At 42.6% G+C, this 14,902-nt stretch overlaps 1 protein-coding gene across 1 annotated transcript in view; it reads right to left on the minus strand.

Moving 5' to 3' along the window:
- Positions 1-6,194: 6,194 nt before the first annotated feature.
- Positions 6,195-14,902, minus strand: part of IL17RE (interleukin 17 receptor E) — a 76,425-nt gene continuing 67,717 nt past the window's right edge. The window contains exon 18 of the mRNA XM_061618883.1: positions 6,195-13,207. Coding sequence (XP_061474867.1) covers positions 12,513-13,207 — 695 coding nt within the window. The 3' untranslated portion in view covers positions 6,195-12,512. The remainder of the gene's footprint in view (positions 13,208-14,902) is intronic.

Here is a 14,902-nt window from a genome sequence, read left to right on the forward strand (position 1 = left end):
TTCAGTTTGCATTTAAAAGTGAACCTACCACATTTGCACTTTTTGAAACACAAGAACCAAAAAACAGTAATTCTTCATAATTCTCTTCATAATTCTCACTTCTCCAAATTTTGTGCTGCAGTTCTCCAGCCAGCCATATTTATAATATGTATAAACATGAATACACATGGGTAAAGTGTGCATAAAAATGCATATATTTGTGAAAATAACACACATATGCATTATATTGGGGAAATTGCTTTGAAAAAATGTGTACGTTAGGCAAAATCACCTACAAATGTATGTAGGAGAAATTAGCGCTAAGTATGAATTTTCATAAGGACTTTTTAAAAAAAGCAAACTGATTTGGACATGTGGAGAATGGAATGTTAAGACTGGAAAGAATTAGAAACTGAGAGGAAATGAAACTGAGAGACGTGTTCATCCCTAATTACAGGTTCATATATATAGATGGTGGGGGGTATGAAAAATGTGTTCAGGGGAAAATGAAATGCAAAAAAATATAGACAGTGATAATCAGGTACATAACAGTGGTGATTTACAGAACTCTTTTTGATGACACAAATATTCTGCCATTGGTAAGCTAATTAACACAAATAATTTGCAAAAAAATTAAACTACTGCTGCTATCTTGCAACCCTACAGTGAATTTGTTTATCGAAATGTGCTGTATTTCTTTTAATATTATATTGTATGCTCTCTCAGAGATAGTTTTCTTTTCAATGTGTTAGTGACAGCATTTTCCAAACATTTCCCCCCACTCATGACTGTATGCTATTGACCAAAGCATTCTGAATTGTTATATATCACACAATGACAGTCCAAAAGAAATGATGTGTTCAGATGTAGGTGCACGAACTATGGGGTGGGGTGGGGAAAATCTAACAACTGAGAGTGCTGACATTAGCTTATCACTGGATGGGATGGGTTGCCGAATGAATGAAAGCAATGTAGAATAGGCTGAGAGAGAAGAGCCTTCTGTGGGCCTGTAAAGGTATTTTGCCACCATAGACAAGAGAAACTTCTTCCCCCATCAAAAAATGGAGGAATGCACATCTTTGCACACATCCTCTCAGACTGCAATCCTATGCAAATTTACTTGGAAGTAAATGGGAAATGCTCCCAACTTTGAACATGCATGGTTCAGTTTGAGGACATGGACAAGGTGCTTGGACAGGTACGTGCAACCACTTCGGTACTGGATCCTTGCCCCTCTTGGCTAATAAAAACTAGCAGGGAGGGAACAGCTGGTTGGGCCAAGGAAGTGATTAATGCCTCTTTACGAGAGGGAGTGGTCCCTGGCTGTCTGAAAGAGGTGGCGGTGAGACCACTTCTGAAAAAACCTTCCTTGGACCCTGAGGATTTCAACAGCTATAGACCAGTGGCGAATGTTCCATTCCTGGGCAAGATCTTGGAACGAGTGGTTGCTGACCAGCTCCAGGCACCATAGGGAGGCCCGGAGAGTGGTGACAAGATCTAGGGCCTTCTCAGTGGTGGCCCCCGAACTATGGAATAGTCTCCCCGAGGAGGTGCGCTTGGCGCCGACATTATCATCTTTTCGGCGCCAAGTTAAAACCTTCCTCTTCTCTGAGGCATTTTAATTTAAGTTGACTTAATTTTAAATTGTTGTATCTGATTTTAGATTGTACAGTTTTTATATACTTTGTTCTATTAGATTGTGTAATTTTATTGCATTTTTTGATGTTCACCGCCCAGAGAGCTATTGCTAGTCGGACGGTATATAAGTTTAATTAATAAAATAAATAAATAAATAAATAAATAAATATAATTGCAATGTCAGATACTGGTGCAGAACCATCCATCTGTCTGCTCACCCTAGGACAGAGATGGGAAACTTGTGTGTCCCACAGATGCTGTTAGACTCCAACACCAATCAGCCCCAATCAGCATGGCCAGTGGTCAGGGACAAAGGAAGTTGTAGTTCAACAACATCTGGAAAGGTTTCCCATTCCTGCCATAGATCAAAACAGGGATGAAAAGTAGACCAAATGGGTCATAAGCAGTTCAGGAAGTTGCTTAAATAAAATAGTTCCAGATAACTCGAACAAGTGAACCAAGGAAGCAGTGAAGTGTGGGAAACTCTCACCCCTTGCACTACAAAAAGCCCTTGCTGCAGTAATGATGGCCTAAGAAGAGAAGAAGCTGTTCTTGTCTATTAAAAGAGAAACTGGCTGGCCAGCAAAACCAACTTTTTTTCCCTCCTGCAATTGCCGTGTGGCCCAAACCAACTAGAAAATGGCACTTTAGCCTCTGGAATCTTTAGCAAAGGACAAGCAGGTCCTTGCAATGTGGTGATGACCACATATGGCTCCTTAGCTGTGTCCTTTGCAGCATTTGCCTCCTTGCTCCTCTCTTGCCTTACAGATAATGCTTACAGAGCTGAGTTGATGGATAAGCTTTCTGAAGGCTAGGAAAGATGATAATTTATTCAGATATACATTTTATAGTGCTATAGCTGCTCTCCCCTTCCTCAGATTTTCCTGCATGTTTCCACATGACATTATTATCATTCCATCGCTATTCTGGAATATTGTTGTTGTCAAACCACTTGTCCTATTGCAAAACTCTGACATTTGTGAAAGATCTGGAATGGCTCTGCAACATTTTCATTGTGTGGAAAATGTTCTGTGCAATTTCCCACATTTTGTGTGGTGTTCAGGGTGTGTGGTTTGAGCAACTTCCATTTTGCGCCTTTCTCCCCTCATCAGACTTTTTAACAGGAAGTTATCTGTTTTGTTGTTATATTCCGGAATACCAGGTAATAAATACAAAAAAACTAAAAACCAAAACCACAAAGGGGCTATCAGTACCCATAAGTCCATTTACCAGTTGGAGGAGCAAGGGGACAGAAGGGTTAAATGGCTATAGCCACAATTGTTTTCCCAATCCAAACACATCCCATCTTTGTTATGTATAGGAAAAAACCACCATCATCACCCTGACCCCAAAACAATGACACGCCACTGGTGATGTGGACAGTTCACTACAATTCCACTCCAAAATAACATTGGAACAAGCAGCAGCTACAGACTATAGACAGTGTGTCTGCAAGGGCTCCACATTGGTCCAAAGCCCTTCACCAAGCTGCAGTGGCATCCCAAGAGGACACTTCTGTTGCTTGCATAGTTGAGCTAACCCTGCCTGGCCTTTTAATTTTTTCCTTTTTTTTCCAGTGCATGAAAAGGTAGGTGGGTTGAATCTGGTGGCATTAGAAGTACATTAGAAGTGAGTGTCCCTATTTTCATTTGTGAAAGGTATGGTTCAGCACAGAACCCAAATCTAGTGTGCAGTTGTGAGGCTCCATTGGAGCAGTAATTGCACCTTTGCCTCCTGTTTCTTGCACCCCATATCTCTCAAGGTTGTGCTTTTTGTTGTATTATTGTCACATTTTATTCCCCCCCCCAAAGAACAATATTTTGCACCTAGGAAAATGCAGGAAGGATGTTTCCAAATGGGAGCTGTATATGGGTCATGGAGATAAATTCATCTGTGTGTGAGTTTGGCATGTTATTTTCCGCCCATTCCCGTTCTTTTCAGCCATAGATATTTGTCGTTATTTATTTATTTATTTCATTTGCTAGTCGCCTCATACCCAAGTCTCTAGGCAACTTACAACAGATTTAAAAATATGCAGTATAAAACAAATTTAAAAGTATACAATATAAAAATTTAAAACCCAAATGGGGAAAAAAACCTTAAGACAGCACACATCAAGGGCCAAAGGCCTGAGTGAAAAGGAAAGACTTTGCCTGATGCCTAAAGATGGATAAAGAAGATGCAGGGCGTGCCTCCCTGGAGAGAGCATTCCACAACCAGGGGGCCACTACTGAAAAGGCCCATTGTCCTGTTGCCATCCTCCAGGCCTCCTGTGGGCACATGAATAAGTGCTTCTGATGATGAACACAGGCTCCAGGTCAGTTCATACAGGGAGAGGTGGTCCTTGAGATCCTGAGTCACATAAGGCTTTATAGGTCAAAACCAGCACTTTGAATTCAGCCCAGAAACTAATTGGTAGCCAGTGCCACCGTGCCAGAACTGGTGTTATATGTGCAGACTGACTTACTCCAGTCAACAATCTGGCTGCTGAATTCTGCACTAGTTGGAGTTTCCAAACTGTCTTCAAAGACAGCCCCCCATATAATGCATTGCAGTAGGCTAACCTGGAGGTTAGGCTATCCCTGTCCAGATAGGGGTGAAGCTGGGCCACCAATCAAAGCTGATGGAAGGCACTCTGTGCCACCAAGGCCACTTGAGTCTCAAGCGACAGTAATGGATCCAGGAATACCTCTAAACTACTTACCTGCTCCAGAGGGAGTGGAAACCCATCCAGAGCAGGCTACAACCCAAACATTCAGTCTTGAGAACTACCCACTAACAGTGCCTCAGTCTTGTCAGTCCATCCTACAGGTCACTCTGCAAATACCCCTCTTAGTTAGTTCCCTTTTCTTCTTTCAGTCTCTTTTTTAAAAACTTCATTTCTATACCATCACACAAGGGAGAGGGCCTTCTCAGTGGTGGCCCCCAAATTATGGAATGATCTCCCTGACGAGGTGTGCCTGGTGCCAACACTGTTATCTTTTTGGCACCAGGTCAAGACTTTCCTCTTCTCCCAGACATTTTAGCATGTGTTTTAAATGGTTTTAAATTGTGTTTTAAATGGTTTTTAAAAGATGTGTTTTTAAATTTGTATATTTGTTTTTAATGTTTTTAGTTATTGTAAACTGCCCGGAGAGCTTTGGCTATGGGGCGGTATATAAATACAATAAATAAAATAGGCTTCAGTTTATTGGCTCTCATCCAGTGCATTACTGAGGCAAGACATCAATTTAGCACATCCATTGCCACACCTGCAGATGTAAATGAAGAGTTGTGTGTCATATTGCTGACAGAGCACTCCAAAACTCTGGATGACCCTACTCAGCAGTTTCCTGTAGATATTAAATAGCATGGGAGATAAAATCTAACCCTGAGGGAGCCCACATTGAAGGTTCCACTCAGCTGAATAGCATTCCCCAAACACCACCCTCTGAGAGTGACCATCCAAGTAGGCCTGGAACCCCTGCAAATCAGTGCTGCCCACCCCCAACTCAGACAGCCTCTCCAGAAGAATGCCATGGTTGATGGTATAAACAACCGCTGAGAGATCAAGGAAAATTAACAGGGACACATTCCTCCTTTCTCTCTTCCAACATAGGTCATCATATAGACCCTGGCAGTTGGGTCTTGTCCAGGACCTCTGTATTAATATTTGTGTTGTTGTTTGTTTTTTTAAAAAACCAGCTGTGTTCATATGTACTGTATGGAGTACCTTGAGAGAACAGTTCCTCCATACTGTTGTGTACCTTCAGTATGTGACAATCGGTGGGGATAGTCCTGCTCCTGTTGTTTGACTGCTGGAAACAAAATTGCTACTTTGCACTGGGGTGAGGGGCAAATGGGAGTACAGGCGCAGCAATAGAGGCCACCACACACATGACAAAACACCTACCAAAATAAATGTGCTAATGAGCTTACATACCAGCGGTGACTGTGGATGCTTGATAGGTTGTTTTTGTTGATGGGATTTTCCAAGTTTAGGGAAGATCCGGATTAATTGTAAAAAAAAGTATAGGTTGGCATTTTGATGACAACTGTATTGAGTGGCTGCTGTGAAAATTCCCAGTACCTTGTGTTTGGGACTTCCATTGATCCCATGAAATTTCCTCCAGCCATGGCCTCTCCCAGCTGCCACCAAACTGAATTGGGATCCAGTGGTTTTTGTGCTGGCAGGTTGTCAGCAGCCACACCTCCTGGGGGATGCCTGTACTTCGGATTGCTCTGCCTAGCACCATTGGTACCAACGGCTCTAAGAACTAATGTACCACAACTGATAGTGGATTTGATTGCAACAAGACATATGGCTTCAAAGCCCATTTCCACAATGGATTCACTGGATGACACTGGTTAGTCTGTTTATTTCAGTTTCCCAGTTAATCATTTGTAAAATTGGACTCATTATGACTTACTGCATAAGGTCACTGGGAAGCTGAAGATAAACATTTGCCAGTTTTTCACCCAATAAAGCTGTTCTCAGCATCTGGCATACTATTCATCTTAATTAAATATTATTTATTTATTTATTTTATTCAGCTTATATCCCGCCCGACTAGCAAACAGCTCTCTGGGCGGCAAACATAGAAACATATACAATAATAAAATTACAAGATCAATATAACAAATATAAAAGTACATCATCTAAAATACCAATTACAACATTTACATAAATAACTTAGATTAAAATGCCTCAGAGAAGAGAAAGGTTTTAACCTGGCGCCAAAAAGATAATAGTGTCGGCGCCAGGCGTACCTCCTCGGGTAGCAGCAATAGAGGTTTTTTTAAAAATCCCAAAGATTGGATCTGACCACAACATGCATGGGAAGGAAGGAAGGAAGGAAGGAAGGAAGGAAGGAAGGAAGGAAGGAAGGAAGGAAGGAAGGAAGGAAGGGTCAGCCTGCCTTTGTATAGAAAATAGATGATCCTATGAGCTATCTGCTCTGGTTCTCATCCACAGATTGGACCCACATCCGCCAGACTATTCATTAACCTGCTAGTAGTAAAGAGCTTAATTTAAATCTAGTTCCATTTATTCTAGAGCAGGAATTACAACTGCCATAACCCCTCATAACTGAAGGTTCTCCACCCCTGTACTAGATGGAGTTGTTGTTGTTATGTGACTTCAAGACGATTACGACTTATGGCGACCCTATGAATCAGCGACCTCCAATAGCATCTGTCATGGACCACCCTGTTCAGATCTTGTAAGTTCAGGTCTGTGACTTCCTTTATGGAATCAATCCATCTCTTGTTTGGCCTTCCTCTTTTTCTACTCCCTTCTGTTTTTCCCAGCATTATTGTCTTTTCTAGTGAATCATGTCTTCTCATTATGTGTCCAAAGTATGATAACCTCAGTTTCATCATGTTAGCTTCTAGTGTTAGTTCTGGTTTAATTTGTTCTAACACCCAATTATTGGTCTTTTTTGCAGTCATGGTATGTGCAAAGCTCTCCTCCAACACCACATTTCAAATGAGTTGATTTTTCTCTTATTCGCTTTTTTCACTGTCCAACTTTCACATCCCTACATAGAAATCGGGAATACCGTGGTCTGAATGATCCTGACTTTGGTGTTCAGTGATACATCTTTGCATTTGAGGACCTTTTCTAGTTCTCTCAAAGCTGCCCTCGCCAGTCCTAGCCTGGTTTAAAAGAAGTCCCTTTACCTGCCCCCCTTTCTGTTATTCTTTTCTACCTGTGTGCTTCTCTTTCACCGAAATCAAGAAAGCGAGGCAAGCAGGAAACATGGGTGTCTGGCTAGCTATGTGTGCCACCACACCCTCTGTCACAAAATCAGTGGCAAAGATCATTTTGAGTTACAGGCACAGCTGCTAAACATGTGACTTATATGGAAACCCTGTGTTTTATTATGCCATTTATTTACATCTGTAATATACTACATTCCTCAGCAGAGATACCAGTAATTTACAAAACAAGTATAAGTTTATGATAAATTAAAAACAGATGCTAACTCCCCATCCCTGAATATAATAGTCATCACCACCAAAAGCTCTAATTTAACATTTATTTGGATCCAGTTCATATTTGCATGTTCCTCTGTGAATGACCACAGCATCATGAAAATGTGTATGGATAAATGAGGTAACATAAATCAGACACCATATAGACCAAACTTTCCTATCTCTTTAAACACAATGTTATCCTTTGGTGTCAGTTTACACATACAACTGATCATTTAACTGCTCAGAACTGAGTATCCAAAATACAACACGAGATAGTGCTGGAAGATGAGACCCTCAGGTCAGAAGGCACTCACCAAGCTACTGGGGAAGAACAAAGGACAAGTATGAGTAGTACTGTGACTAAAGACGCAGCTGGGTCAAAGCCGAAAGGAAGCCCGGAGGCTGATGCACACAGATGCGAAAGAAGAGTCTGGAGTTTGACAACTTACACAATGGGAACATGGAATGTGAGAAGCATGAACCAGGGAAAGTTAGAAATTGTCAAGCAAGAAATGGAACATATCAACATTACAATACTTGGCGTGAGTGACTTAAAATGGACAGGAATGGGGCATTTTCAATCAGACAACTACATAATATTTTATGCAGGAAATGAGAAATTAAGAAGAAACAGGGTTGCTTTAATAGTGACAAGTGATGTAGCAAAAACAATTAGGAGCTATAATGCAAGGTCTGAGCGAGTGATATCAATGAGATTAAACAGGAAACCTATTGACATAACCATCATCCAAGTCTATGCTCCAACGGCAAATGCAGAAGAAGAATTGGAGAGATTTTACGCAGAAGTACAGGAAGAAATTGATCACACACCAAAACAAGATGTGCTGATAATCATGGGGGATTGGAATGTAAAAGTAGGGAACAGAGAAGAATTAGGAATTGTGGTGAAATGGGGCTTAGGAGACAGAAATGAAGCAGGAGAAAGACTTACTGAATTCTGTGAAGCCAATAATCTGTTTCTTGCAAACACATTTTATGAACAACCTAAAAGACAACTGTACACATGGACATCACCAAATGGTCAATATAGGAATCAAATTGATTATATACTTGGTAGCAGAAAATGGAGAAGTTCCATATTTTGTGCAAAAACAAGACCAGGAGCAGACTGTGGTACAGATCATGAACTGGTCGTACCAAAAGTCAGAGTAAAGCTAAAGAAGAACAATAAAGCAATCATAAAGCAAAAATACAATTTAAATAACATCCCAGAAGAATATAAAGATCAAATAAGGAACAGATTTGAGGCTTTAAACTTAGTTGACAGAGAACCAGAAGAACTTTGGACTGAAGTCAGGGACATTATCAGGGAAGAATGCAAAAAGACAATACCTCTAGCTAAAAAGAGAGAAAGACCTCAATGGATGACTGAAGAAACTCTTAAAATGGTTAAAGAGAGAAGGAAAGGAAAAGCAAAAGGAGATAGAAACATGGTCAGAACCTTAAATGCAACAATACAGCAACCAGTACGTAGGGACAAAGAGAACTAATACAATAGTTGTTGTATAGAAATAGAAGAGGACAACAAAAAGGGTAGAAGAAGAGTCCTATTCCAAAAGATTAGAGATATAAAAGACAAAAGGTTTTCCTTTACTCTGTGACACCTTTTGGGCACATACACGCCAGCTTATGTGCAGTTGGACTGATTTGGACTTCTGAAAACTGAAGTATCAGAATTTCTTGTCCTATGGCTGAAGCTGTCCCTACTACACTACTAACTGGAAGAAGGTGATTTTTAAGACTGCTGTAACCCAACTTTGTATACCTTTCAAATCAAATACAGTCCACCAGGCTTGTATTACAGCCGGCCATGTGTTTGACAACCTTTGCTGTGTTTGCAATCCACATTAGGCAGCATTAACTGGAAGTTTATCAAGCCCTCGGGCAGCATCTGTACATGACTTCATTAACCTTGTGATGTATCACAAGTTGTTAAATCCTGCAGTGTAACCCTAAGGACAAATGGAAGTAAACCACATTGAGACAAATGACAGAACACAGGAGGATGTTCTTTAGCAAATCATACTATTGGTCCATCTGGCTCATTATTTTCTAGTCTACACAGTCTGGCAGTGGCTCTCCTGCGTTTCAGACATGCTCTACCACTGAGTTACATCCCTTCCTGCTTTGCAGCAGAGTGCATGTTATGAATACAACACACACACGTTGCTCCAGAGTTTAAAACTATATATAAAAGGAAGAAACCAAGCCACATTTGGTATATTCATATATTTCACGTCTTTCAGAATAATATGTTTTTATGCTTATTCTTTTACATACCCTAGGATCCGTTTGGATGAAGGTGTTGACCATTGTACTGTACTGTCACTGAGTGTTTTTCCATCAAGTCTGAAAGTCTGGAAAGTTACAAGAAGTGTCTGGAGAAGCAGCCTTATCTGCTGTGCCTGGCCTGAGAGAGCAGACATCCAAGGCCAGTAGTTGTCATGGTAACGGTAGATAACAGCTTGGGAAAAGGTCTAACTGTTGATGTTAGAGTGCTGTCTGTGTCTTTCGTACTTTTGCTTTTGAAGAGTGATGATGTACCGAAGGGGGGGGAATGAAGCTGCTTGTAACTGCTGCAAGCCTTAGTGTCTGAGTAAAGACTCTTAACCAAGTTCTTTGTCTATGGATTTCTTGACCACTTTACTTCTAAAGTAACGCGAGCTGTTCACGCAACAACCGCACACACCAACAGAAGGGTGGTTTAGAAATTTTGTAAATAAATAAATACAATGGTAAGAGGCCTTGAGCCACAATGGTCATTTAGAAAGAAAGCCAGCAGACTGGAACCCTTTAGGGAAAGGCAGGGTGCCATAAAGAACCCCTCTACTCTGCAGCCTTTTTTTTCCCAACGGCTTTTGAGTTTACCTTTACAGCTATGAGGTCCAGAAACCTGTTTAATTGAGAAATGGTGGATTGGTGCTCCTCATTTTTGCAAAAAAATTCTGCAGCATCACACATGACAATCAAAACACCAGCCTGCATTTTTGTCCAATTTAATGTGGATTGATCCCTTCTTGAGAAAATCCAATCAATAAATTTTTAAAAAACAACTGTTACTAATGACCGGTTTGCAATATCTCAATGACCCATTTGTAAGTTAAGCTCCTGTCTGGAAGCACCTCAAGTTCTGTAAAAGATAACCAAAGTCCATGTGTATTGCAATAGGACATGAATCAATCTGCCTTTTCAAGGATGAATGGTATTATATATACACACTGAGCATAAAACTGACCTTTATGCCAAATATTTTTTTTTAAAAAATTATTACCCTATTATAGATAAAACAGAAAAACAAGGACCCATGTATGAGTAGGTCCAACACATTCAACACAAATGACAGAATAAGAGTTCCCTTGACATATTCCTTGGTGACATGCTTGCTTTGTTCTTATTTGGACAAGAGAGGCAGGCTGATAACCAGAATATAAATACAGGTAGCCTGATACACTTTTAATTGTACATTCCTTAACAGTGTTCATTTGGGTAGAACGCTGCCTGCATGCTGTCTGTTATATCTTCACAAGTTAAGGGGCTAGAGAGACCCACTTTTTAAAAAGAAAGCTGAAAATTTAGAGAGTGTAGGCATAATGTTCCTAAGGCGCCAATCCTGTGGTAACAGCCCTGAAGTGATGGCTCTTGTTGCCTGCTGGTGAAGACAATAAGATTTCAGTCTGCCTTATTAGCCAATGAATTTGTATTGGCTTTCCCCTGGTGCCTACCTGGTCAGGCCTTCTCTCAGTATGGCCAGCATTCCTGTCCTCTAGGGCGGCTCTCAGACATTGCATCGTTGGGGACTGTTACATGAATTACACATGACTACAAACAACATTAATATTGCACAGCCCCTCTGCCAGCGCTAAGGCCATGAAGTGGCCTTCTGACCTTTCCTTTGCCTTGCCTGGTACAAGTATTAACTTATGGAGCACTATAATTTGCACGGCAAGAGTTGTCACGGCCACTTTGTGAGACAAGGCCTAGCTGGTGAGCAGAGCAGCCTCTACTTGGCTGAATTTGGCCCTTCTTTTTTGTGGTGGAGGGGCTCAGAGGCCTAGGCCTAATTTGGGGTGCTTTCACACTGCACTTTATTCCGTTATTCTGACGATTTATTTCCTGTTAATTTGTGCATTAAATTTGAGCTTTCACATGACATAACGGGTAGCTCCGGAATTCTGGTGGAATGTAGTGGAAGTTTAGAGCTAATTTCCTCAATAAATGATACCAGAAAAATTCTGATAGCAGGCTGGGAACCCGGAAGATTGCGGGAGTTTTGTGCTAGCTGCCGCTGCTCACGTGACAGCCATCCCAGCATGCAGTACGTTCCTGCCCTTACCAACAGCCCTCCCAGCTCAGCCTGTGCTGCTGCTGCTTGTGCTCAACCAGAGCCTCTGCTGCTGCGCTGCCCCGCCTCTCAGCTGATCGCGATCACACCTCTTTCACCCCCCCCTACGCACCGAAAGAACAGGCCTCAAGCCAAAGGTAGATGAAGACCTGCTCATCTGGTGTCGCGTGAGGCCGAATGAAGGGAGGGGAAAAACTCTGCTCTGTGTGTGAAAGACTGTTGCGCAAAATGCTGGTATAACAGGTACTACACTGTGAAAGGGATTTTTGAAATCCGAAACAAAGCACTACCTTTTTAATCCGTTAAACTAGCGCTATTAGCCCCATGTGTGAAAGCAGCCACCGTGAACAGAGCAACCTCTCTTTAGCTTAAGATACCTGGCTGAGTTTGGCCCTTCCTTTCTAGATTCACAGGCCCAGCAGGCTACAAAAGCCTGGCTTTCTACATTCCATAAAGGAGCAGCCATTTTTGAGCCCTGCTTTGTCCCTATGAAATGCCTGTAACCTTTAGGCAGCTGCATTTCACAACCCACACGCTCCACATGGGAGAAGGACCCACATCTCTTAGCAGCCACTCAAGTGCAGTTTGGCCTGTGCAGTTTGGGATGAGCAAGTGGAGCAAGGGAGCGTGCAAGCCTCTCTGTGGTTGTCCTCCAAGGCTGACACACCCGGCTCCGGGGACCTTTCTTCTTCTCAGCCTTGAGCAGGTGGCACACTAGGGCCTTGGCACTGGCATGGAGCCAGCTGGGTGCTGAGCTGGAAGGGCCCTGCAGTACTCTGACCAGGCCTGGCAGCTCCTGAGGCAGGCGGTAGCGGGGAAGAAAGCGTAGGGCATGGGGAATATCCCGTCGGCCGCACAGTTTACTGAAGTAGGCTATTACCCAGTCACTCTGCTGCACAGTCCCAGGCATACCCTGCAGTTCACCTTGCAAACAGGCCATTGCTGCCCCAAACAGGTCATGGGGCTCCGGCACCTTCCCGCCATCTCTACTTTTCTTCCCTTGCCACAGACCATAGGCACGAGCGCTGCCCACACTCCACAGTAGCAGCACCTGGCCCTGCTCCCGGCTGACATGTTCTCGCCGGGCGTACATCCAGGGCAAGATGCCGAGTCGCCCCACGTGGCCCAGCTCCCAGAGGTCCAACAGCACAGGGCAGCACAGGGCAGAGCGCAGCAATGCAGCAAAAGCACAGACCAACTGCTTGTGCTCCTCTGAATCAGGAGAATAGATCAGCAGGATGGGACGGGAATTGTGCTTGCTGGGTACATCTGGGGAGAGAAGGGAAAAAGTGATTGCAGGTGATGGGTGAGAGGCTGCCCCATGCCTTGGCATCAGGAATACAACTCATAAGGTCTTAGGTCCCTGCTTAATGGGGCTTCCCAACCATGAGCTATAACAGATCTTCTAATCAGGCTAAATGCAGCAGCAGTAGCAGCACGAATCATTGGCAATAATGAAATCTCCATCTCTCTGAAATATCCCTTCCTAGCAGATTATAGGAAGGATCATGTCTGGTGTTGCAGAATGAGCCTTGATTAATCCTGTTTCCTTCATCTTGTTTTGTCTGAGACAGTTTCCGGCTGAGAAGTCAGGACTGATAAGCAGAAGGAATGCAGTCCACTCCCAGTTACACCATAATGGAAGCATAATACCTCACTGGAGTGCAGATGGAGGCTCTGGTAATGATAAGCATCTGCCCAGAGCAGAAAGCAAAATAACAGCTGAAGGAAGAAACTTCATCTTAGATGTTAGTTGTTTCATGCTTCCACTGAAACTAAATGGGAAATGCAGGACGCGCTGGAGGATGGACTCAGGCAGAAAGGACAGGCACGCTGGGAGTGGCTGGTGAACCAGCACCAGGACTCGTATTGCTCCTGCATGGACCACTTTGACCTGCTCAGATGCTTTGCCATCACAGAGAATGAGAGCGGGGCCCGCATCTGCTTCAGCCTCATGAGGGGGGATGCTGTGGCCGTGCAAGCCTCCTGCTGACAGGCCCCCAGAGGCTTGAGTGTTGGAGCCTCGCAGCCGCCAGGCGCTCCCACCGCCCCCTCCCCAGGAGGAAGGAGATGCAAGGGAAATGACAGCAAGCTACACCAGGGGAGCAATAACCTTTTACTTGCTTGTTGCCCTCCTCCATGGTTAACATAATTTCAGTTTTCTGACACTTTCACAGAGTGGGGAGGGCGGCTTATGCTTCCCTTGGTGAACTCTGACTTTTATACTGTGTTTATGTAAGCCTTTTTCTGTCAAGATTGTGTGTTGATCGTCGTGCACCGATCTCCCCACATAAAACAAATTCACGCACAGGCGTCTTCCAACCAAACCCTGGAAGACAATCTTACTCGGCCACAAGTGATCCCCAATGAATGAATGGATATTGTTTATGCATTTTGCTTTGTAAATTAATTTAATATATTTTATTGTACTTGTGTTTTCTATTGTTTGAGATCTTTTAGATAGCAAGCGGTCTATAAATGGAAATAATAATAATAATGTTGAGAAGAATGAACCATTAATAAAGGAGGCCATGTTAACTGCATGGCCTGCAGAAGTTCACCTTATGATGGTACTGAAGACAGCCTTCTTTATGGTGGCGCCTACCCTATGGAATGACCTCAACATGGAGATTAGGCAGACACCAACTGCTTGGTATTTCCGGCATGCTTTAAAAACATACCTATTTGTTCAGACATTCCCAGGCTGTTAATGCCAGTTTTTAGCATCCTGATTACTGTAAATGATGTTAATTATTTTATTGATACATTTTTATGGATATGTTTTATGGATATGATTTGTTGTTACCGTACTTTTTTTTTTGCTATAAACTGCTTTGTGTGTGTTTTTCTCTGTAAACTGCTTTTACTCTGTGGAGTGAAAGGTAGTATGGACACCATTTTATAAAAAAAACTTTATTAATTAATAAACTCGTCCTGCCATAGTCTTTCTTACTGACCATACCC

This window comes from Rhineura floridana, chromosome 3, assembly GCF_030035675.1.
Source record: "Rhineura floridana isolate rRhiFlo1 chromosome 3, rRhiFlo1.hap2, whole genome shotgun sequence".
In the NCBI taxonomy this organism is placed as follows: Eukaryota; Metazoa; Chordata; class Lepidosauria; order Squamata; family Rhineuridae; genus Rhineura; species Rhineura floridana.